The sequence below is a fragment of the Pleurodeles waltl genome, chromosome 2_1 (genome assembly GCF_031143425.1).
Source record: "Pleurodeles waltl isolate 20211129_DDA chromosome 2_1, aPleWal1.hap1.20221129, whole genome shotgun sequence".
Taxonomy (NCBI): domain Eukaryota; kingdom Metazoa; phylum Chordata; class Amphibia; order Caudata; family Salamandridae; genus Pleurodeles; species Pleurodeles waltl.
The window spans coordinates 806,028,135-806,053,830 of record NC_090438.1 but is presented as its reverse complement, the minus strand read 5'-3'; the positions used below and the strand labels follow the sequence as shown (position 1 = coordinate 806,053,830).

The 25,696-nt window shown below is 43.9% G+C and overlaps 1 protein-coding gene across 4 annotated transcripts in view; it reads left to right on the top strand.

Moving 5' to 3' along the window:
• Positions 1 to 25,696, top strand: part of DROSHA (drosha ribonuclease III) — a 608,989-nt gene that overhangs the window by 581,408 nt on the left and 1,885 nt on the right. For all 4 annotated transcript variants that reach the window (XM_069218569.1, XM_069218578.1, XM_069218550.1 and 1 more), the window contains exons 30-31: positions 11,266 to 11,358; positions 17,985 to 18,031. In XM_069218569.1, coding sequence (XP_069074670.1) covers positions 11,266 to 11,358; positions 17,985 to 18,031 — 140 coding nt within the window. The remainder of the gene's footprint in view (positions 1 to 11,265; positions 11,359 to 17,984; positions 18,032 to 25,696) is intronic.

The following is a 25,696-nucleotide window of genomic DNA, read 5'->3' as shown; positions in this document are numbered from 1 at the left end:
CCCATGCTTTGGAGCCACCACTAAGTGCTCACTCAAAAGATTCCTCATAGAGTTGTGTGCTTTGGCATGGCCCCTGTCTCTCCTTCCAGTTGCCAAAACGGTATCCCTTACACTACTTCTGCTGTCAATCTTCCTCCTAAATAAAAAAGCAGCTCACATCCCTAGCATGCGTCCGATTACTGCCAGAAGTTCTATGGATATTTGTTGTAATCATCTTCTGTCTTAGACAGAAAATATTGTGCAAACACACTTTCGAAAGTTGGATGTGTGCTCACAAATGGCTCAGTTGAAGTTTGATTCCCGGAAACTGAACTTAACTGAAGCAAAGTAACCTCTCATTCAGTCGAATGAATCACACTGCTGCTCTTCTCTTTTTTCATTTAATTATATATTGGGATATATTCATAAAAAGAGCGTAGCCTGTGTTGTCAGAGTTCATGCATACTTCCAATGAAGGAAGTGTAACTCATATTTTTGAATTATTGAATGCAAAACCATAACATGTTAGTTCTGTTTTTTAATGATAAAATATTAGTATGTAAATATAGAAAGAACACAAGAGCAACTTTGAGCTGACAATGTAAATTACACGTTTAAAGATATTCCATTTTTCATAACATCTGAATCATCATAAGAGTGCTGGACATCGTATGGTTACCTGTGCATGACTCATTAATGGTAAATACATTATAAGTGTTGTCCTCTGTACAGATGACAGCAGGTTTCCTGTACAGTCCATGTAGCATCACTAATTTCGTTTCTGATTGGACAAGGTGCACAGCGAGACAGTGGATTAGTTGTGCATGTATGCTCAACCATACTTATCCTCGCATTGCAAAGACCCTAAAGTGAAAAAGTAAACTGCAGTTGTAGTGATTTACTTTCCAAGTTCTGTGTTCTATGTATTCAATTAATATTGTGTATACAACAGTGTGTGACTGGACAACATGTTTTTTGTTCCAATGCACATTGGGCGGCACAGTAGAAGCCTGAGAATTGATGGTATTTGTTTTAGGTAGTAGTTGTGTGCAAGTAAAGATGGGTACCTGTCTATTTTTCCCCTTCTTATCTTTCTTGCTAGCTTCAGTTGAATCCACAATTTAATATTAGGAATAGATTCTAAAAAACGACACCTCCCTTCAGTCCACCTAACACCAGCCCTGCCCCCAATAGTTTCAAAATGTGGGACTGGCCATGGACTTCGCTTTGTATGTGTACATCCTAAAAAATCATCTGTAAAGGCATTTGCGCATCGCACACTGAGGCACTTGTACTTTGATGAAAGAGACAATAAAATTGTTGTCACTGGGATTTGGAATATCAGCTTCCCTTCTTTGTCTTGTCCCATCTACATGATCTTAGGCCTAGTAGTGCCATGTTGGGTGCGAGGCTGGGATAGATTACCCCATCATGCTCTTTATGACCCTCAGAACTTCTTTCCAGTATCCTAGAAGCAGTGAGCTGTGCCACCAGATGTTGACAGAATAACCTCTCTCCCTACATTCCCACCAATATCAGTCTGATGCTCCAGGAAACATGTGGCTTATTTATCTGGGATCAAGTACTAGTCTGTCAATTTCATTGCCAATGAAATTGTGATTTAATGCATTTCAGCAGATTGTTCCATAGTTCCTCCTCCTTTATATTCTTGCCTGTGAACTCCTCCCCTCTTAACGTATTTTTTCATGTACATGAGTTCATGGGGGTCACGAGGAATGGGTATAGTGTGAATGCTATACCATCATGACCCTTGAATTGATTGATCACTATCTCAAAGGGAACCCCTTTTTGCTTTTTTTGTTTACAGTAGAAATAGGCCAGTGTCTGGGCTAACATTATCTGAATGGGACTTCCTCTAGTAATGTAAATGCCACTTACAATTGTTGATTGATCTATTTGGCCATGTTCAAGCAGGTGTCCCGGCATAGAGCAGTGCTCATCTCTTCTTTTTACATATGATACCCCAAAGCAGTCGGCATTAAGTCTGGATTTGCATGCATAGGTATATTTGGGAATGGCTAACTCGTAAGCTGTGTTGGCAGTGCCATTGAGTCCAAGGTATACAGCAGCATGGTGGTAATTTGAGTGAAGTAGATTCTTTTAGGCCTGCTACACTTAAGCATCCCCATTATGTCCCGGCAGCCCTGTGCTCCAATGACTCATCCATGAACAGCCAGTGCCTGTTTGAATATTTGCAAACCCACTCTCTCAGTACGGAAAGCTGACATGCTCAACAGTCACGAATATCTGGAAATCCTAAACCACCTTTCCTGTTTCAAGCTTTTCACAGTTTAACAGACAATATTGGTAGTCTTCCTTGCCTGACATGCACAGAAAGTGGTTCCCTTTGAGAGTGATTAAGGCTATAGACAATTAGGCTCAATAAAACCTGCATCATTATTAGCTGTACTTTTTGATCGTTTCTTTTTGTCATTGGTTCACAACAAACTGTTTGTTGAATGTCCCCAGTCTTCTTTACCTGTGTTTGGAACACTGCATGTTATAACAAGACACACAATTGTCTAGATGTGCAAAAGAAATTTTATACAGAATTTGTTTGGCACCCCGCATACAATTCAGTTAAATACAGTTTCCAATCTCTTTTTTACATAAAAAAGTGCTGGTACATATAGGGGGTCATTACGACCTCGGCGGTCTTGCAAAAAGACCGCCGAGGCCGCGGGAGACAGAATACCGCCATTGCCAGCGGTATTCCTGGCTCCCTATTATGACATTTCCGCTGGGCCAGCGGACGGTAACAGTGTTACCGTCCGCTGGCCCAGCGGAAATGTCACATCAACATTGCTGCCGTCTCGTAATAGAGCCCGCGGCAATGCTGATGTGCAGCGGGTGCAGTAGCACCCGTCGTGCATTTCACTGCCCGAAATGAGCGACGGGGCTATGCCTGGGGGCCCCTGCACTGCCCATGCCAAGTGCAGGGGCACCCCAAGTCCCCTTACCGCCGTCCTTTCAATGGCGGTGTGTACTGCCACGGACAGGCTGGCGGTCGGGGACTCATAACCCCCAGGGCAGGGGTGCTTGCACCGCTGCCCTGGGGATTATGACCGCCAGGCGGAATCTTGGCAGCATATTGGAGGGGCCGGCGGTATGGCCGTGGCAATTCCGCCACGGTCATAATTGCTGGCGGAACACCGCCAGCCTGTTGGCGGTGTTACCGCCACCTTACCGCCGGCCGCCAGGGTCGTAATGACCCCCATAGTGCTGTAATTACACAAATGTGTTTCCAGTACCATAATCCTTTGTAAACATTCATAGGGAGTGTATGCACATATTTCTACTGAAATACACTGAGGTAGTAAAACAGGATATATAGTCCATGAGCCTTAGTCATTAAAAAGCTCTAATCTCTATCTTGTAGAGCAAATCAGTCCCGCAAATCCAATTATTTTTTTAGTGGTGAACTACTAAAAAATGTAGGGGTCAACACATTTTGGTCTAGTGATTTGAGGCCTCTTCATGACAGTGTTATATGGAACCACGTGATACACAGCCTAAAGTAAATAGAAACAAAATCTTGAAATCTAATTTGAGGTCCCACTTTTTAAAAACATTTTTCAGCATTCCTTTAACCTCTACAAGTTGCTGTATTTTTTTATGTTACTCCACTTTTAACTGTCATCTTATATATGTTAACCTTGTATTGCATTACATCACATTGATTGTTGAAGGCATCTCTCTTTAGGTAGGTCCCCTTGGACAATGCCGAGTAAACTTGCCATAAAGCTGTCTAGTTAGAAGCTGAGTATGGGGAGTATCAATTTGTGCTTTTGTACCTATTGGGAAGGCGAATAGTGGTAGGTTAACCTGAGACAATCCAGTGATAGTTTTAGTGGCTCATATTGTGTTCAAGCGGTCTTGCTAGTATTTCACCATTTCTATTGTGTCAGTGCACATTGGAATAAATATGCTTATATATCACCTTTAATATTGCCTCAGTGCATATTAGAAAAAAATAAAAAAATAATATTCCCTATGTGTGCAGATTAGAAGTGCTTAGACTGTGAAAAGCAGCCTTGGAAGAACATTCATATTAAAGGCTGACCACCCTGCCTAAAGATATACATGCTCTTTCATCTCCTTAGAATGGTTCGGATTTCACCTATCATTTTCAGTATGTTGACTTAATAGATGTTCAGCAATCTGAGTGTTTTATTCACCTCTAGAAATGTTATTGACCTTTCTGCTTATCTGAATAGGCTTATTTTGTTTAAATGCCTCTGCCCATTTAATTGGCAGGAGAATTCATTATTCAGCATTGATATTGCAAGCAGGTACACCCCAGACCTCCCCCACAACCCCTCTTATTTCTGCAGGGTAGATAGGACATGCAGTGAGTTGGGTTGGTCCTTTAATGTGAGTACTACATTGTCTGGGAACAGTAAGATACTTTTCAGTTATGCAGAGTCTCTTACAGCCTTTCCAGGGGCTCTAAGGCTAGTACAAATGATGTGAGGGAGTAGGCACTCTTGCCTAGTTTATCTGCCGAAGTTAAACCACCTGGCATGCAATCTATTTATCAGAAGTTGGGTACTTTATAAACACTGTTTTTAAGCTGCTCCTAAGCTGAAATCTTCTCACTGGTTATGGCTGCTGTTGTAATAAAGCGAAGAAAGAAAGCATAATTGTCGCTTCTGTGTCATTAATAGAATTGAAACTTTCCATTACAAAAGCTAGGAAATATTATATTCTGTGTCAGGACAATAGCTGAGGATTATGCTAGTTCAAAGCTTATTCACCACCAAAGATACCATGGAATGAATCAGTTTGAAGTAAAAGCTCTGAAGACCAATCCTCAGTGTTCATGATAGCTTCCATCCGGGTACCCAAGGTGAAAGCTTTAAAGGCATACCCCTTCTGGTGAAGTGGGCGCAAAACTCCTTAGTGTTAATGCCAGCTATTTGCATGGCCCACTTCACCCAGGTGGCGATCGTTGGAGAAGAGACTGCCCTGTGAGGTTTTGTAAGAGCAATGAGAAGTTGACTTTCTCCAGGGGGTCAGAAATCTTCCATTATAGATTTGTTGGATTTAAGGCACTCAACCTCACACAGCTTCGGGGAACTCTAAAAAGCTGGATAAGAAATTACTCTGAAATCCATTCTCATCCTTTTTGACAGATAAAAGGTAACTCCCTCTGGAGTGAAGACCCTGCCAGTAATATCCAGAGCTGTGACATCATAGACTCTTTAGCAAGGTAGCAAACATAAGAGAGATGCTAGTTTAGCTGATAATTGCTTGAAGGAAAGATCCCTATTTTTCAGCCAAGAGAGGAAAAGGTTCAACAGAACATTCACGTCCCAAAGAGACGAATTGGGAATGGAGAGACAAACTCCACAAAGGAGATCCCGAGTAAGTGGATATTCACCCACTTGGTAACCATTGATCTGAGGATAACCTGCGGATAGTGCTGAGCTGATGGTGTTGATTGTCCTGTAACCCATAGCCTCTGTGGCTAGAGAGGCGAGAAAGTTCAAAATATGGACAATGGAAGACCCCAATGGATCCACATTTCGCTGTCGACACCAAGCTGACCAATACCGTTAAAGAATGTAACGTGGGACATGCCAACATCCCCGGCAATCCTACAGGCCATTAGAGTCAGCGAGCCTTCCAGGAATAGATGGTGGGTATTCCCGGACAGATGCATGAGAAGATGAGGAAACAGGGGTAGACAGATTGGAGAATCTCAAGAAAGTTCCATCAGAACTGGAAACCACATTTGAGCTTTCCAAAGAGGAGTGATCACCACAACCTCCGTCTGCTGGTGATGCACTTGGGTTGATAATCTCATTATCATTGCGAAGGAGGAGAAAGTGTAGCCTTTCTCTTTCTCCCGAAATTGCTGGAAAATGTCCGTAGGCTGAGCTAGGGGATTCAGTCTCCAGCTGGAGAACCTGTTCAGTTGATGGTCCAGGCAAGATGCGAATAGGTCCACCGAAAAGGGGCCCAATTGATAATTCAACTCCCGGAAGATGGAGAGATTCAGCTTCCAGAGGCTGAAATCTCGCAGGTAAGTGGTTTGTCGGAACCCAGAAGGTGTTCTGCCGTGACTGAAATCTAGTGCTCCAGACAATATTCCCAAAAACTTCTGGCTAGGTCCGACAGAGTCTTGGAGCGTGTCCCACTCCAGGCGATTGATGTAACGGACCTCCTCTACATTGTCCATTTTGAGGAGGTCATGGCACTGAACCCATTCCTTCGTCCAACATTGGACTGCAAAGGAGCCAGCCAGTAGCTCCAAGCAGTTGATGTGCCGTTTTCCGCTGGTGGTGAACTCCCCACAACGTGCACCCCATCCAACCCCACTGACTTTAGGCTCTATAACGAGATCAGTATAAGACCTGAAAATGGCACAATCCTTCCAAGCCTCTATGTGCGCTAGCCATCTCCACTTTCACCTCTCCGTCAGAAGGATGCTCTGAGAGTAAGTCAACCCCTTCCACAGATAGGATATTTTGAGGCAATGAGGAATCCGCTAATGCAAGGGACTGGGAAAGATGGCCTGAGTGGAGGATGAGAGAAGGCCTACCACCCAGGCTATCCATCAAAGAGATGTCGTTGTGCTGGCCAGGACGCAAGCAAGCTTGTGGTGCATCTTGGACACCTTGCTGGAAGGAAGACTGAGGGAGGTTTGGACTGACCACAAACCCTAAACCTCAGGAATACAAAGGACTGTGAGGGGAGCAGCAGGTAAAGTTGAAGTGTCAAGATCCCTCCCATCCTGGTGCATCAAGAAGATATCGTCCACGTAGACGATCAGATGGATGCCCCTGAGGAGTTCCACCACTGGACAGAGAAGTTTGGTGAAACACCATGGGGCAGAAAATAACCCAAAGAGAAGAGTCGTGAACTCGTAGATGACGTGGCGCCATTGGAATTAGAGGAAGCACTGTTGGGATGGGAGATATGTAATTTAAATTAGGCATCCTTTAGATCGAAGTCACCAGCCAATCATCGAAAAGGAGAAGTTCACGTAGGAGATGAATGCCCTCCATTTTGAAGTGGCTACACCACCCATCCGTTGAAGGGCTTGAGGTTGATGAACGGGCATTTCCCGCCATCGTGTTTGTCCACCATGAACAGGTTACTGAGGAAACCATGGGTATGGGGAAATGTAGGCCCATGATTGGATCGTGTAGTCGTAGAACTCTCTCCAGAACCCCCAAAATGTCTGTATGACCGAAACATCGGAGGTCAGGGATTGCCAGTTGTGAAGAAATTGTGCTATCCTGCCCCCCAGCTATACACTGGAAAATGAGAGCATACTCAATATGTGAGACTTGTTGTTGATGCCTGCCACGTGCCGTCTCTGGAACCTCTTTGCCTGGGGTACCGGCAGGTGGGGTAAAAACCTCCGAACCTGGTTGGATCTTGGTTATGCCTGCGTTGAGGGGCTGGGCATTCGGAGGAGGCCCGTTGTTCCCCACGGCCAACCGAGTGTGCCCCCCTACCACCCCCTGCCACGAGCAGCCCCAGTAAAAACCTGGTAGGGGTAAAGATCTTTTTGATTGAGGATTGAGCTTTTTCCAGTTAATTGAATATGGTGACAAATTTGCTAAACTCCCTAATGAAAGAGTCATCAAACAGGCCTCTGTGTGCCACAGGACCTGCCTCTGAGGTGACCAAATCCCTTAGATTGGGGTCAATTTTAATCAAGAGAGATCTCTGTTCTGTGGAGAGGGCACAATTAGCCCTGCCATGAAATATAATAGCCCTTTGCTCCCGGCCCAAAAGGGTTTCAGGAGAGATCAATGCCCCTTAAGGCCTTGCCATCCTTCGCCATGTCCACGATTTTGTGAGAGGACCTGCTAAATCCAGTTGTTTGTCCTGGCAGGAGCGCCAGGACCAGTCAATCCCTTTTTTTGGTTTCCCTAATGTATTTTGCTAGGAGTGTTGCTATGTGTGGGTCTATGTCCGGGGTCACTGTCACTTTGCCTGGAAGGGATGAGCAGAAGGCAGTTCTGAACCTCCATGTCAAGAGGTTTCCTTAGTTGTTCTCACATAAGTGGCCTCCTTGTCGGCCAGAACCCAATTTGGGGAGCGTGGGTGAAGGAGCTGATCCGGATCTAACCTATCCGAGTCTGTAGGCGTTGAATGCTGAATGCTGCCTGAAGGAGGGGGGGGTCAGACTGTGACACCAGGGCCTGTCAGGCTCCAGATCCCCTTCGGAGGCTGGGGAATCAGCGTCAGGGAAGCGGGAAGTCGAAGCCATGCTCTGGCCAGGGAGGGGGGAGGAAAGTGATAGGTCAAGAAAGACATGCTTAAGACGGGCAAAGGTCGACGCTGGCATGCTTCAAGGAGTGTAATGGTGTCTCCGGTACGCTCGCAGGCTGGAGGGGAATAAAACCCCTTTGGGTCTGCCCTCCGGTCGAGGGGTCTAAGTTACTGCACTGCGAGATTCATAAGCTTATGTTTCAGTGGCACCATGGCTTCCGAGACCGCCTTACAGATGGAAGGATCCATGATGTCCCAGAAATGTTCATCAATGGGGAGGTAAGTAATAGCTTCCTCCTCCAAATAAGAATCATGAATTTCCTTCATAGTTAGAGCTTATATAAGTAGCAGCAGAGCCAGAATATTTTGGGGGGGGGGCAGAGGCACCAGTTCGTGTGGGGTACACTTCTGCCTTAGCATCAAATGGCTCAAAGGAAAACACTGGAGGCAGGCAGACCTGACCCACCAGTACCGGTAATGCCTTGGTGGTGCCTCCCTAAGAGAAGGCGCTAACACACACCAGGCACAAGGCCACGGGCCTCGGGATACCGACCCTGGCTTAGGCATAAACAAGCAAACTGGAGGGTACAGACCACTTATCCAGACCCTGGAGACAGACGCCTGCTGCAAGAAGGCGCTAGCGCACAACAGGCGTAAGGCCACAAGCCTCACCATACAGATCCCAGGAGGGGCTTAAACAGTAAAGACCGAGGGTCACTGACCCATTTACAGACCCCAGGTGGGGGCGTAGCTGTTTCATGAACTCGCGCGAGAGAGTAGAACCAAGTCCAGGCCCACGCAGGCAATTACTATCTCCTTTATGGGGTGTCGCACTCCAGGCCAACAGGGATATTAGAGATGCTGGTCTGAGCATCTGTCTCTCTGCAAGCGTATCAGGATAGCAGTTACCCCTACGCGGATAGACGCTGCAACAGCAGGAGAGAGAGTCTCCATAGAGACATGCGGGCACCCTTTAGCGGTCAAAGGACCACACCGCACAGCCCAGATGTGCTTCACGGAGACAGGACCACCTCGTAAAAGCAGATACGCTTCTGCGGAATGAGACAGCCAAGACAGTTCGCAAGGAAAGAAAAGGTTAAGCAGCAATGTAGCCATATATAAACAGTACAACACAATAGAAATAAAGATGGAGACAAAGCCCAGTACTTACCTTACAGCTGTGAGGAGCAACAAAGAAAGAGCAAAGATCTAGATTGACGAGGACCTATATGGACTTGGGACATTCTGACTGGTGGATTTGTTGTGATGAAACCTATCATGATGTTCATTTGAGATGTAGTTTTGTTTCATTATGGCTGCTGTTGTACTAAAGCGAAGAAAGAAAGCATAATCCTCGCCTCCAGTCCAGAGATAGAGTTGAAGGCTATGCTCCTTGGATATGAGTTACTCTTAGTTTATTGTCGAGGGTCCTATTTTTATAGGTTGCATGTATATTTTAAGCACTATATTGTTGCTGTGTATTTATTTTTAATTATAGTATAATATATTTGCCACATAGTTTTAATGACTTTAAAATTGTTGTGCCATTCTGTATACAGGTTTACATAATGTATTTTTAGCATCTTGTTTTTGAATACTGTTGTGCTGTTGTGTGTTCAGGCTTATATATTGTGTTATTGATTTTGTTACTTTTATGGTCTCTGACCAATATAAAGTGGCTAATTGAAATGACACATCTTGTTCTCTAATAATTTACCATCTCTCCAAGAGGACTTTGCTGACTTTGGTGTTTAAGACTTGCTGAAAGATTTAACCTCCTGAGTTACTTTCTGATTTCAGATCAGTCAACTCAACTGTGACATTTGCTTGATGGAAGTGTCTTGACAAGGATACAAAAAAAAAACTTTAACAGGGCGCAATGACCTAACATGGATACATTTAGTTTACTCTAGTGTAAAAGCGTGCAGTAGAGCAAACTGAGATATCTTTACATTTGTGATGGTAACAAATTCCTTGAAAAATTGATGCTTTTTAAAATCAGTTTTCAACATAGCAATCATAACCATTGTTTTATAGTTAATATAATTCAGAAGATTATATTATGCAGTGGTTCCTTATCGCCATAACTATCAAGCAGTTGGAGATGTTTCAAAATTTAGATCTGATTGCTTGTGCGAGCAGCTTTTTTTTTTTTTTTCTTTAGGTGAGGTGAGGGTTGAGGAGTGGGTCTACAGACGAAGTAGTGCCCTGGGTCTGATCCATGTTTGTCCTTCAAACAAAGTGCGAGCCTGTGAAATGTGTTTAGTGAGTGGTATATTTTCTCACAAATATGAGCAATGTTGTGGGTATGTTACGAAAGATTTAAACTCCTCAAAAAACAACTTAATTGTAAATCTGCATCTAAAAGGCATAATTAGGCTTTGTTAAATCACTGTCCCTGAATTAATTTATTTAAAAAACATGTTTGCCTCACACGGTTTGGCATGGTTACTTTTCTTCACTGTAAGATGTACCCATATGTTAGTGATACTATTTTACATGCTACTAAGATGAAAGGCAAGATGTTGAATGAAGTCCAAAGGTTGCTATGACGTTTTTGTAGGCTAAGCTTGCTTTGATTGGTTTAGCATGTGCTTATCTAACCACAATTTGTTCAGTTCATGGAAAAGTGACAAAAATATCTGACCATCTTTGGTACTTACTCTTTAAATGTAATAGGGTTAGCCATTTAAGATAGGTGTCTGAGGGACCTACTGTGCTCTGGAATAGTTAGTGTAACTGGGGACTTTGTTTAGAGATTCATCATCATGAATCTGTATTTTGTGGTAAGGAACTCAACTCTTTGCATGCTGCAGTCAGTCTTTCATATCTTTCTTGGAAGATGGCAATTATTTTTGCTAATATTATTCCATGCTTTCCCTTCATTATCCCCCTTGACCCAAAAAGGTGATTACAAGGATGTTGCAATGTCTACAGTATAGGAGAACTCATTCTTCCATGCATGCATTTTATCAACGTTCACATTTTTCTGAACTCCGCACTAATGGCTCTTTGCCTGTCTCTTCTTTTTAGGACGCTAGAGACTGTTGGTCCTTCTCACTGTCGAACATACACAGTTGCAGTTTATTTCAAAGGTGCAAGGATCGGCTGTGGTAAAGGTCCAAGGTAATTTCAGTGTATCCTTCCATTTATAAAGTCAATGAAGCAAAGATTTCCATTAGATCTGGAAAATTTGAGAATGGCCATTTCGAAACTATAGCAATTGTATGTAAAAAAAAAAAAAAAAACAGAAGAAAAAAGCCTTTAATTTTTCTAGAAAAATGTTTCTTCCATACGGCATGGCATTTCATGTTGAGAACATCAGAAAGGGGAGGATGAAGGTATGCTGTCCTCTGAAAAAACAAGCGCAGTATCCATATAAATGGTCAGTTGTCCAAAATTTAACCCAGCATCTAATGTATATTTAGCAGTCAGCTATTAGTGTCTTTCACAAGTGACGTTGTGCGTTTCCAATCCATTCGCATAAACAGTCATTCATTATAAAAGATACTCCATGGAGTGGTTGCTGTCGGATGTAGAGGCATGGGCCAGAGAAATATAAAAATATGTAATATTTGTGCCACTTAGGTGCTATTTATGTAAATAAGGGGCGATGTGCAAAGTATCTAGTATAAGAGCCTCATCATAAAATGAGTATACATAATGTAAATCTTTGTAATATGTACTGACTGGGCACCCTTCTGGTTGCTTGTGAAGTGTGCATAAAAATGCAAAATGTGGGATGTTGTAACCTTTTTGGATTCTCCTGATGTATGTTGCTACAGCTGTAGGGTGTGCCAAATGGTTTAGTGGTATTCAAGATTCTGGTCTCCTGTTCTCCCCATGTGACCTTCTGGTCCTTCCATTCGCACTTACTATAGAATTCTGTGAAGTAAAGTGCAGCTGCCTGGTTTGAACTTTCATCATATAGAATGGAGGACCTATTGTTGCACTGGGCTGGACCAAACCAGTTCCAACAAGTCAGTCTGTAACTCTCCCCAGTCCAGAGCAACACCTGAGCAAATGAATGGCCCAAAGTCAGGGCCATCCCCTGTATTCTGTGCTGTGTTGCTGAGAAGAGTCATGTGGAAGCAGTTTAAAGGTAAGGGTGATTGTTAAATATGGCTTGAAAAATGGGCTTTCAAATGATTGGTCCAAAACCTTCGGTTTTGACTGGGCAGTTAAATTTGGACCTACAGCATATGCAGTGCTCGCCTTCTTTAAAGAGATCTGGACACTATTTAGGAAGAAGGCATAGACCAGAGGCAAGTAGAGAATGCATATGGTGCATGCCCTTTTCAGCCAGAGCCTGAGTTCAGCATTCAGGATCATACTGTGAGGACGTTGGAGACAGAGAGACAAGGACCCTACAACTGCTGTACAGCCCAAACTATGAGCTCGCCCTCAAGTGTCCTGTCAATCCTGCTGCTGCTATCTGGTAGCCTAGCTTCTTCAAATCTACAGGGCCCTGCAACACATCACCTTTCTTTGCTGTTATTATCTGATACAGACTTCTGGCTGCATGTTCCTTACCTTTGACTTCTCCCCAGGAGACAGATTGGATCTTGAAGGTTTTTCGTGAGCAGTACACCTTCCTGCCGGTAGGTGTTGTCAATCGGCTCTGCATCCATTGTCTGCCCCATCTGTGCTGGAAATTAAGTCATGGTTCCTATATAGGCGCCATCCAAGTGTGCCGAAATCAGTTCTTTTCTTTCTGTGCCTGCATCGATTAGAGAGAGAGCTATCCCTCAGTCATTTTTTGACTGCCGTTTTTCGACTTTCTGCCAAACTTTTGTGAAGTTTATACCACCTGGTGTCGAGATTTTGTCATGGAAGGCGGGTTTTAAACCCTGCGGATCTTGTCATATGCCGATATCTGTGATGGATCCAGACCTCGTCTGTTGTGCTCCGAGTCCCAGGCCATGCATCTGAAGGCTTTGGGGGAGCGGTCCCTAAAGCTGATTGCGGCACAATGTCGCACAGGTCGGAGTCCCAGCTGAGAGAATGGTCCTGGGACCACTCAGGGAGTCCTAAGTCGTCATCGTTCCACTCCAAGTCCTTGGGATGATTGGGTAAGTTGAGGCAGAAGATGAAAAGCAAGAATTCGAAGCGGTCCTTGATTTCTTCTCGTTTATCGGTTGATGCCATGAGGGAGAGTCATTATTGTAGACCTCATTCTTCAGAACCTGGGCCAGTAGCGTTCCTCCCTAAGTTTCCAGGAGCTGGAGCAACCCTTACTCAATTAAAAGACTTTTATGAGGCCATGGTTCTCATTTTTGGGTAGTCTGACAGGATCTTTCAAGCACAAAGTACATGGTTCGCGTGAAAAATCTCCGCAAAGAACCTCAGAGGAGGAGAAGCGTGGAAACAAAGGGGTGTTTGTCGATTTCTCAGGCCGCACACGGCGATGCATCGTTTAGTCTTCACGCAGGGACGGTTGTGCGTCGATTTCCGGTGCTCGGTCGTGGACCCTCTTCAGGTTGAGGGGTTTTTAGACGACCCGGGGACGGTGCGTGAATTTCCTGCGCTGGCAGGATGAAGTCACAGGAGTTGTGTCGATCCGGTGGGCCTTGCGTTGAAATTTTCACCGTGGTGCAGGCTGTGCCTCGTTTTTAAAAGCAAACAAAGTATCGTTTCTGGCAGGCTGTGCGTTGAATTTTGCCGAACAAGGAGTCCTTCTTGAAGAGATGAAGTCTTTTTGGTCCTGAGACTTCAGGGAACAGGAGGCAAGCTCTATCCAAGCCCTTGGAGAGAACTTCTTCACCTTAGCCAGAGAGCAGCAAGGCAGCAGGGCAACAGCAAGGCAGCAGTCCTTCACAGAAAGCAGTCAGGTGAGTCCTTTGGGCAGCCAGGCAGTTCTTGGCAGGATGCAGGTTCTGGTTGAAAGTTTCTTCTCCAGGAGGTGTCTATGAGGTAGAGTATCTACCCTAAGAAGTGTCTAAAGTCTGTGGTTTTGGGTCCTCTTCTTATACCAGTTTTGGCCTTTAAAGTAGCGCTACTTCAAAGAAAGGTCTCACTCGTTTATGAAATCCTGCCTTGCCCAGGCAAGGCCTCAGACACACATCAGGGGGCTGGAGACTGCATTGTGTGAGGGCAGGCACAGCCCTTTCAGGTGTGAGTGACCACTCCTCCCTTCCCTCCTAGCACAGATGGCTCATCAGAATATGCAGGCTACACCCCAGCCCCCTTTGTGTCACTATCTGGAGAGAGGTGCAAACAGCCCAACTGTCACACTAACCCAGACAGGAAATCCACAAACAGGCAGAGTCACAAAAATTGGTTCAAGCAAGAAAATGCCCACTTTCTAAAAGTGGCATTTTCAAACACACAGTCTCAAAATCAACTTTACTAAAAGATGTATTTTTAAATTGTGAGTTCAGTGGTCCCAAGCTCCACATTTCTATCTTGTCCCAAAGGGGAGCTACACTTTAATCATGTTTAAAGGCAGCCCTAATGTTAACCTATGCGAGAGATAGGCCTTGCAAAAGTGAAAAACGAATCTGGCAGTATTTCACTGGCAGGACATATAAAACACAATAGTATATGTCCTACCTTAACCATACACTGCACCCTGCCCATGGGGCTATCTAGGGCCTACCTTAGGGGTGTCTTATATGTAGGAAAAGAGAAGGGTTAGGCCTGGCAAGTGGGTACACTTGCCAAGTCGAATTTACAGCTTAAAACTGCACACACAGACACTGCAGTGGTAGGTCTGGGACATGATTACAGTGCTACCTATGTGGGTGGCACAATCAGTGCTGCAGGCCCACTAGGTGCATTTGATTTACAGGCCCTGGGCACCTCTAGTGCTCTTTACTAGGGACTTACTAGTAAATCAAATATGTCAATCATGGGTAAACCAATTAATAGTACTATTTACACAGACAGCATATGCATTTTAGCACTGGTTAGCAATGGTAAAGTGCTCAGAGTTCAAAAGCCAACAAACCAGGTCAGGAAAAATAGGAGGAAGGAGGCAAAAGGTTTGGGGATGACCCTGCAAAAAGAGCCAGGTCCAACAAGCTCCTTTCGTGGCTACAGAAGGGGCTTCCAACTGTGCAAATTCCCGGCTATCCACAGTGCTGTGCGTGGTGCCCAGCCCCATCGTGGACGAGAGCACTGGACCCATCAATCTTGTGGGTCCTGTGGCCAGCTGTCTGGTTAATTCTGATGCCCCTCCTCTCCTTGCAGCAGCCTCTAAGCTCACCTAGTCTGCCTCTCTACCACAATGGGCACCCAGTTTGCAGTAGGATTCGCCATCACCTCAGACAGGTAGGCTTCCAGATCCTCCGAAGGAGCTACTCCCTCCTTCCCCTTCAAAACTATCCTTCTCTCCATGCCACCATCTCACTACTGGATGGCAGAGGATTATCTGTCCCTTCTCCACAAGAAAGTTGAATTTCTCATGGCCAAGGGAACAATAGAGGGTGTTCAAATGCCAGAAGTAGGTTGTGGTTGTTATTCCCGCTAACTTCTGGTCCCCAAAAAGGACAAGGGTCTTCGCCATATTCTGGACCTAAGAGCCTTCAGCCTCTTCCTCAAGAAGAAGTTCATAATGCTCACATTAATTCATGTCATGTCTGCCCTAGAGCCAGGAGACTGGAATGTAGCGTTGGACTTGCAGGACGCTTATTTCCATGTGCCTGTCCTGCTTGCCCACACACATTACTTGCAGTTCATGGTAGGCCACGAGCACTTTCAGGTTACTGGGCTTCACTTTGGAACACCAGTGCCCCTCGGGTGTTCACTAAGGTGATGGCAGTGGTTGCAGCTCATCTGCGGAGATCAAGGGTGTCAGTCTTCCCCCTATATGACCATGGGCCCGCACCAGGCTCTCATCTCACACCTCCAGACTACAGTGAATCTCCTGCATTAGGTGAGGTTCACTATTAACATGCAGAAGGCACACCTGGTTCCCTCTCAGATGCTCCCTTTCATTGGATCTTTTCTGGACACAGTGCATTTTGGGGCTTATCCTCCTGAGAAGCGAGTCCAGAATATTCAGACTATGATACCGATGTTTCAGCCTCATGGCCTCCTTCATCCTGCCAGATGGCATGTGCAGGCTCAACAATGGGACCTGAACTTCCATTGGGCGCAGCATCAGGGAAATCTGTCAGATATGGTCCAGGTCTTGGAGGGAACTGTGCAAGATTTGCAATAGTGGTTAACGCACCACAGTTGGATCAGAGGCAGATCCCTTTGCCTTCCCCAGCCAGATCTGGCAGTAGTGACAAATGCGTCACTCCTGGGCTGGGGCGGCCATTTGAGAGAGGCGGAGATCAGAGGTGTCTTGTCTCCAGCAGAGTCCAGACTCCACCTCAACCTTTTGGAGCTCCGTGCGATCTAGCTAGCATTGAAAGCATGTCTTCCTTCTATCAAGTAAAAGGTAGTGCAGGTGAGATTGAGCAGCGACATTTGACAGCTTTTGACCTTCTGCCCGAAGTCTGTAACGTAATCTTGGCAGCGAGATGTCCCTCATCTAAAATGGTATACGCCTGTCGTTGGAAGAAATTTGTGGCATGGTGCACAGACATGTCTGTTGGCCCTCCTTTCTGCCCCTCTTTCTTAGGCTCTGTTGTTTATCCTTTCTCAGGCCCAGCAGGGCTCTGCTGTGGGCACTCCTAAAGGTTATCCATCTACATTTTCTGCTTTTTTGCAGTTGCCTGATCAACCTTCCTTATTTAGATCCCTTATTGTGAATGGGTTCCTTAAAGCCCTTACTCCTATGTTTCCTCCATCTCCATTCATTATGCCCCAAAGGGATTTAAATTTAGGTTTGACATTTCTGACGTGCTCTCCTTTCAAGCTGCTCCACAATTGTCTTCTCAGGCTTCTCACTGTGAAAACAGGCTTCCTTGTGGCCATTACATCCGCCAGTAGGGTGAATAGGCTGCAGGTATTGTTGTCTAAGGCACCCTATCTTTCCATCTGTCCTGGCAAGGTGGTGATTTGCACTAGGGCCTCCTTTCTTCCAAAAGTGGTTATTCATTTCCATGTACGGTAATCCAATCACTTTGCCTATTTTTTATTCATCCCTGCATCTTTCTAATGAAGAAGAGAGGCTCCACTGCTTGGACCCAAAGAGAGTGTTGGCATTCTACCTTAATCGTACCGAAGTGTTCCAGGTGGATGATCAATTCTTTGTGGGTTATATGGGTGCGAAGAAAGGTCGGGCAGTGTAGAAGAGAACCATCTCCATATGGGTTGTACTCTGCATTAAAATGGGTTACTCATTGGCTGAGAAGCAATCCCTTGAGGGTTTGAGTGCTCATTCTACCAGAGCTAAGGCTGCGAACACTGCTTTAACACACTGAGTTCCAGTCCTTGACATCTGTCAGGCCACAACATGGGCATCTCTGCTCACGTTTACCAAACACTATTGACAGTCCGGTCCATAGGGATGGGCACTTTGCCTGTTCAGTCCTGCAGGACTTTCTAGTATGATCTTAGTTTGTGAACCCACCTCAGGGGATGATATTGCTTGGGTATCTAGATGTCTTTTTCAGATGTGCAAGTTACTTACCTTCACCAATGCCTTATCTGATGGAGACAATACATAGGTAAGTAATTTGTCCATTATGGAGAGCATGTGACTCTACAGCACTACATTCCACAAAAAGATTCTTGCAAGGTAAGTAACATTTCCCTTTTTCTTTTAATGTTTTGTCACATTTGAAAACACGCTATTCGTTCTACTTTTGACACGTATGTAGAACACATTTGTGACTCTGGTTTACTTTTTCATGCAGCATTCAGCAAGCAGAAATGGTGGCTGCCATGGATGCTCTTAAAAAATGTAAGTATTAATAATGTTATCGTTTTTTATTGCTGAAATAGTGATTTAGATGTGATAAAATGCTTAATAGTCTGGAAAAACCGGGTTCCTGCTAAGTCATTCCAAACTGATTGACCAGCTTAAGTCTTTTTTTTAATGCCACACTGAAGCGAAGATTAATGATTCCACTGCATATGTTGTTACAATTGGTATAATAGTGGTTGCCCACCTCCCAAAAGCAAGTAACAAATGATTAAATTGATCTCTGGGGTAAAAGGTGTTGTGTTCCTCGCCTGCAGAATAGTTCAGCCTGTCGGTGTAGGCATTGTTTGCTCCAATTGCCCGATGAAGCATCCACTTAATTGCCTTTGTTGTGTGCCGAACACAAATTCAGTTATGGTTGTAAATAGAGAAATGTAGGCGTTGCTAATATCATTAAAGCACCGTGGCTTGCTTTTTAAGAGAAAGTGTGTGGTTAGTGAAAACAATTAGTGCCTCGGTGCCACCCTGCCGGGGACATAGTTATTCACCCGCCAACAAAGCCTGGAGAGCTGATCATTGATCTTTGCTGATGTAGTTTTGTGGTAGAAGACAAAGCACGGATTATTCCCAGCTGAAAATCTTGATGCCGTGAAGACGAGTGTTGCTTGCCTGGAACAATAATTCTTTAGCAAGAGCATCCACCCCCCATTCAGAAGCTCATAATAATGCTCTGCGGCTTGCCTTTCTTTGAATTTTCTTTTAACATAAAACATAAATAAATCAATTAAAAATAATCTTTCGAGAGTACCCTAAATGGAAATAAGAAATCTACTCTTACTTGAAATGTCTACAGCACTACTTGTCTCGAGAGCTCCATAAATGCTGGACTCTGTTATTCTTCAACTTGTATATTGCCGCCCACGCGTAACTGGTACCTCTGAAGTACAGGGCGGTAGGAGAGGGTGTGGAGCAGTAACCTTGCAGCAGGAGAGTTGTTGCTGGCAAATAACTTTCTAACCTCGCATCTGAAGTGTTGGTGCTGGGAAGTAACTTCTCATTAACAGGGCATCGTTCAAGGTTCTTGTGGTAGAATTCCTCACCATTCACGGGGGCGCATCAAAACACATACCAGTCCATGAATGTTACAGTACTGTTGTACTAACATTGGATGCCTGTTGACATATATTACAGAAGATCTCAACAGTGTGCGGTGCTGCAGCAGATTCCATTTTTTTCTGCAGTGTTTGAAGCAGGATCTCAAATCAGCGTGGTATTTATGCTTCAACATTTTGTAAACATTTTTTTTTTTTAATTACATTTTCCGTATGTATCCTTGTTTCTCTGATATTTAATTGTTATTATGCGCACAGGCGTTGATTGTTTCCACATCATCAGGTTAGAAATACTCGCTACATTTATTACTTAGTAGAAACGAAAATCAGTAGCCATTCAACCCTTTTCGGTTACCGCTGGATCAGTTGAACCCACTTTCTTCCTCATTGAGGCCATTTTCAGGATCTTTCACTACAATCGAGCTACGAATTATTCCTGCTCAAAGTATACTTTTCTTTTCAAAACCAGAATTTACTTGTAAACCTTTTGGGAGTTTACAGCAGCTGCTTAAGGTTTATGTATTTTATATGTGAAGACAATATGTGGTTAATGAACAGTTTGATGGGTTCTGTGTCATGCGGGTACACTGGCTGGTCTTGAGCACGAGCGTCCTTACCCTGCCCTTTGGGGCTTTCTGGGTAAGGACTGACTGGTCTCTTTATGCACCAAGAACTGGTTCTCTGTCTAGCTCCTCTTTTCACTAGTTCGTTGCTGTTTAATAATTCCAATGTCATTTTTTATCCATGTACTTCTCACATACACATTTTCTTTTGTCTCTGGCATTAGTCCCTTTGCAACTCGACCACCCTGACATTTGAGCTTTTGTTGTTCGTATGGGCTGCTGCTGTCTCATCTGAGCGGACCCCATCAGGCTGGTTTGTGTTGGCACTTAGAGGCAAGGAGCAGCGCATATTTGTGTAATTCCCAGATTTATGGCATTCTATAATCTTTTCTGGATTCAGTCTTCTGTCAACTCACATCTGAAATCACGTAAATCCTTCTGTTGCTTTTTTAAAAGTTTTCAGAAAACAAGGTTGGAAGAGCGGAAGCTTGATGTCTGGTTTTACCCCTTTAGGCGCCAGCTTCTCTGATTATGAGGGAGGGAAGTATCCAATCTGCTAGCCATCCCAGGACCGATTTTACATAAGAGAAGCTCTGCTATCTTCCATTACCTTGTTGTTTTAGGGTAATTGGCATCTGTGAGGAAATGGGGAGTATTATATACTGTGGTTGTGCGACCTCACCGTGTAATACACTTATCCATCTCCTTTATTTCATTTGTCAAACATTCTTGCTCAACCCGGCGTAGCTGTGGCTCTGAGTAGCAAAGCTTACACCGAAGTGCAAGTTTTAAGCCTTAAACAGCACCAAAACGTTTAAGAAGAGATTCAGGAGACACTTAAGAAATCCAACACCAATTTACAAAATAGACTATATTTTATGTGTTTTTAGACACCAAAAATGAGAAAGATCTTACCAGAGGGTTCCGTAGATACAGATTTTACAAGGCATAACAAATATGCACTTTTTCACTTATTTTTGAACAATTATTGGCAGATGCAATGAATTTGACAGTATAATTTATTTTTCATAGAAAACGTAGGTAAGTATCAATGGTGTTACTTCTAGCCACAGTCAGCGACCAACTCTGGCAGGGAGACAGTCAAGGGGACCAGCAAGGTCCTAAGAGACAGTTACTAAAGCAGAAGAAGCAGTTGTGATTCAGTTCCAGGCACTTATATCCTCTTGCTATAGGTTTTTATGAATGTGGTCCTTATGCAAGTGACACAGGTTGCTGAAGATTCTGTGTATGTGATGCAGTTGGCAGGGATCTGTCTGCAGCTACTCTTCGGTCCATGAATGAAGTGAGGTGGTCCTGACCACAGGGGTCAACGTCCCTCAAAGTACTCTGAGTCCTGGTTGAAGTCCAGTCACCACTGTTGTCCGGTATCGCAGTTACAACCAAATCCTTTCCCGGGCAATGACTAGCCTTCTGGGCAAGCAATCTGAACTCCAATGACTCTCGCGGGTGCAGTGGACTTTGGTGCAACTTCGAGCACCATATCTCAATCTCTCTCATCTGTGAATTCAGAATAATCATCTGCCTCTGAAACAATGTAAGGCAGAGGCTTTCAAAGTGTGGGGCTAGCCCCTCTAGGGTTTTGTGACTTTATCTCCAGAGGATGCAATTCCCTGAGACGCATTTGTGAATCATTGCACGCAGAAAGGGCAGTACATTGAAACAGATTGGGAGCGTAAACGACTTTCGCATATTTCCACAATGTCTTTGTTTAAAAAGATACTGAAGAGGACTGAGAGAAGGGTGCTGGGGGAGAGCCTCCAGTCAATCAGGAAGTGGTGCTTGTATATAGAATCACCCAGTGCCCTTACTCCAGTGGGGCTCTGAACCCAAGACCCATGGGAAGAAAGTGAGATGCAGTGCCCATTTCTTTACTTAAAACCTCAGAGGAGCCTGGAGGCTTTTTTCCAAGTCACCCATAGAGGGAGGTGATATTCAAGGATCGTTTTTTTTCATTCAAATTCCAGAAGGGAAGGATGCTGGAGCGGCATTGGTATTTTCTGATGCCCATGCATGAGTAACTCATCCAGTCCATGTTTTGTTTTCTCAGACATGTTTAGAGCTCCTTCTTACATTTACTCAGGACGAATTGTTTCCTTTTTTATAATAAAAAAAAAAGTCCAGAGGGGAAGGCTTCTGGGAGCCACTGTGCTATGGCCGAAGGAAGTGGGTGAGGTACATGGCTATTTTTTCTACTTAAAGCCCTAAAAGGGGAAGACCGCTGGGGCAGCACCCTCACATTTCCAAAGTCCATGCGTCTATAGCTTAGCGGGTCAAGATTTTTTATTTTGATTTCTCGAACTTGAAGTTATATTTATTATATGATTAAATCAGGACTACAAGTTCCAGACCGCAAAAAGAACCTCAACTGGATGCAGGTACCTGAGAAACTGAATGCAGGTACCTGAGAAACTTGAGAGCATTTTAGCTGGCCTGTGATCTGTCCTAACCCAGGGGAGAGAACAGAGGAGTAGACTGTGAGGCATCACATTCAAGTTTCCTAGGTCCTGGTGCAATGGTTTTCCTTTTTTGCATTCTGGAATTTCTAATTCTTTTGGATTACATTATTACATCAGAACTACAAGTCCCAGAATGCAAAGAAAAATAGCCTGGAGCTATACATGCATGTACTTGGGAAACTTGAAAGCTGTTTTGAAGGCCTTGTAGCCGTATCACAGACGAGAGTTTGAAAACATATTGCTGATTTAATAAATCCCACCCATTCCTGCCACTCACACACTTCTATATTTTTGGAGGGGGACAGTTGTACTTGTTAAAAATCTACTAAAATAAAATGATTAGCAATTAAAAACAATTTAACTTGTGTTATGGGGGGCCTGTACAGTATACTCTGCACAGGGCCTGAAATATCCTAAGGCTGGCACTGAAACCAGCATTCACATTGCTTTACACGTTTGTACTGTGTCGTCCCCAGAACCTTGATTAGAAGAGTTCAACTTGCCCATTGAGAATTTTGGCTTCTGGAGGGATCCCTTCAGTTGCTATCTGTTTTCCAAGAGGATATTTGTTGTCTTAAAAGTTCTGACAAAGCTTTCCTCACTGCATTCCCCTTTAAACATTTCTCCAAAGGTGGAAGACAATGTACTTACTATACAAGCAGCCAAACACTGAAAAGGATTCTCCATTTGAACTTCATTGTATGATCCGATCACGATGTTTAACACACATTTAGAGGGCTGTTGTTTTAGGTTGGCACGCACTGCAGTGGCGTAACAAAGGTCCCTTATCTCCAGGGTGCCCCTCAGTACAGTGCCCTGACCCGTGAGATTCTGAGTGATTTTGGATGGGGGCTCCTCCATGTACTTTGCAGGGGGCCCCCTCAAGTTTCGTTATGTCACTGCCGCACAGATCAGCAGTGCCAAGCAGTCTGTCAGGGGTGTGTGCTCTCTCGTAATGCAAATGAGCAGTGAGGAAGTCACAAGCTAAACATGGACTTGTGCAGAAAACCTGGGTTCTTTAAATCAGACCTGGCTCATTGGGGGTAGAACCGAGAAGTTGCTTCAGCAAACTCTGATGTCTCTGAGTTGAGGAGTGGGGAGTTAGGTGAGCTTTTGTAGTCTGAGGAGATAGATGACAGGTTAAGAAAGTGGCACAGGTGATCATCCCACTTACTGTTGCTCAGTCTTATGTCTTGTGGTAGCTTTCTTCTGAGTTCATTAAATTAATTTTCTTTTCAGGAGTGTGTTAATACAGAGCTAATGCCAACTTTCTTTTAGATGTACTATTTAAATTTGTATTGTGGCAGGTGAATTTATTGTTGCTTGTGTTTTTTTCAGGCGCTACTAGCAATGTCTTTTAACCCCTTAGCTGTGAGGGTTTCCCTCTCCATGTGCTAAAGCATTTTGTTGGTTTGAGGCAATTCGCACTTGAGCTTTATACCTATTTCCACAAAAAGTATCCGGGATGAATTTGCATCCTTTTCCCTCACATGGTGGGAATTCTACACATGCCCAAAGTTTGTTAATTTCTCTGGAGGGAACCGAGCAAATAGCTACAATATAGCAAGATTTTGTTTTAATTGGAGTAACTGGTGTGCGAAAAAGCATATTTTGTTTCTAAAAATGGCATGAGCAGAAGGTTTGCTGTGCTAAGATTACCATCTTTCCTGCTTACAGAAATAAGCAGAGTTGTAAAGAAATAAAGCAATGCTTATACCACAGTTTTTACATTTTTAAGTGGCAGTCTATTTTTCCTATTTTTTGTGGCTTCTTCCTACCTGCAGCCTGCAGTGTGTGGTGGAAACATGCATGGCACTCGGGGGTGAACCCACCAAACTATACATCCGTGAAAAGTAGATGAAATTCCGAATTCAGCAAAAGGTCATTTGTACAGGTCGCTGAATATTTTTGACAAAGAAACTAATTATTGACATAAAAAATAATGAAAATAAGTATTAAAAATAGAAATCGTGGTCAAAGTTTTAATTTGTAATTATTTGCCGGTTTACTAAAGTAATATATCATTACATCTGTTCGACCTTCCTTGTAGGAATATATTGTTTGTTGATTGTCCCAAAAATGAGATACTCATGACCAATAACATGCCTTAATTCATGTGATAAAATGTAATGAATGAAAAATGGGTATGAAGGAAACCTGTTTCGAAGTGTGTCCTAGATTATGAGTTTAGGAATAGTGTTTATTTGTATGCCTCTGAATTTGGGGTGACCAATAGTATCGTGATTCAGAGTGCACTTTGAGAAATGTGTTCTTTCTTGCACACTGGCTTACAATTAGGAGCCAAAAATGGAGATAAAATTCATTTGAAAATAACACATGATCTACTATTCTTTGTTTCCTTACTTATCTTACTAAAAACTGCACATGATCTACTATTCTATTTTCCCCCAAACTTCTCTTGCTAAAAACTGCATCCCCAATGTTACTTAATGTCTCCATCCTGCATTTTGGATCCTTCCCTTTAGTGGGTGACTCCTACCCTGTCTGTCTTCATCCTACATGACGTCCCCATGATAACACGTCTAGACTAAGCTTTGATTGTCACCTCATACCTCTCTCTGACTCTGAATCATGACTAACGTTGTTGAGGAGGCCAGGTGAGCCTTTACTAATGCCTGCTTATAACAGCCTACTTAGACTCAGGAGCGCTTTCCTTTCTTGAATGCCTGTAACATGCTCCCTATTTGTGGCAGGAGCTGCTCTCTGGTGGAAGTTGTCTCTTTATCAGCAGCCTACCTGTTAAAAATAAAGCAGTAGACAGCTGCCAAATTCAACTCATTCCACTGCATGGTAGTAAGTTGGAGGGAGTCTCGGAATATGCTGTGACTCATTTCTCAGGCAGTGTGAACATCTGTGTTAAGATACAGACTCTAAGTCTCCCAAAAAGCACTTCCTGCAAGGCTGAAGAATTCAAGTATTAGGCAGACAGGGTACTCTGTCAAAATGTGGTGGATTCCCATCCACTGTTGTGTGGTGCATTGACAGTAATGCACTTTTTTTTATGTGGTGGACAGAACATCCATCACGTTTTGATGGATGATGAAGGTAGGAAGCTGGCTACAAGTTTGACCCATATGTACCCATTTACTAAAATTAGTAAAGATCTAATTTAGGAAGAAAAACAGTATTGGATTATGGTACTTATTTAGCTTAGAGCTATTAAAACTATTTACCAAATTAGTTCGGAACAATTTGATCCGTGCTCCATCAGAAACTGGCACACACGTTTGTTTGGTGCACAGTTTCCTCCAACAGCACAGACATCCACATAGAGATGGATGTAGTCAATGGGAGAAACATTGCATCTAGCATCTCCTGTAAATGGTGGAAATAGAGGCGGACAGTGAGTCCCTTCTCCCTATGCTCTTCTTGGTACGTGCCAACGCTCCAGCTTTGGCTACACTACCACTGTCTCTCAGCTGCACAGATTATTCTTGTGAAGGGACATCATGATTGCCATGGCCATAATTCCTCAATCACTGGAAGACAAGTCATAATCATAAGGAACTCCACCAAATGAAAAATCACTTC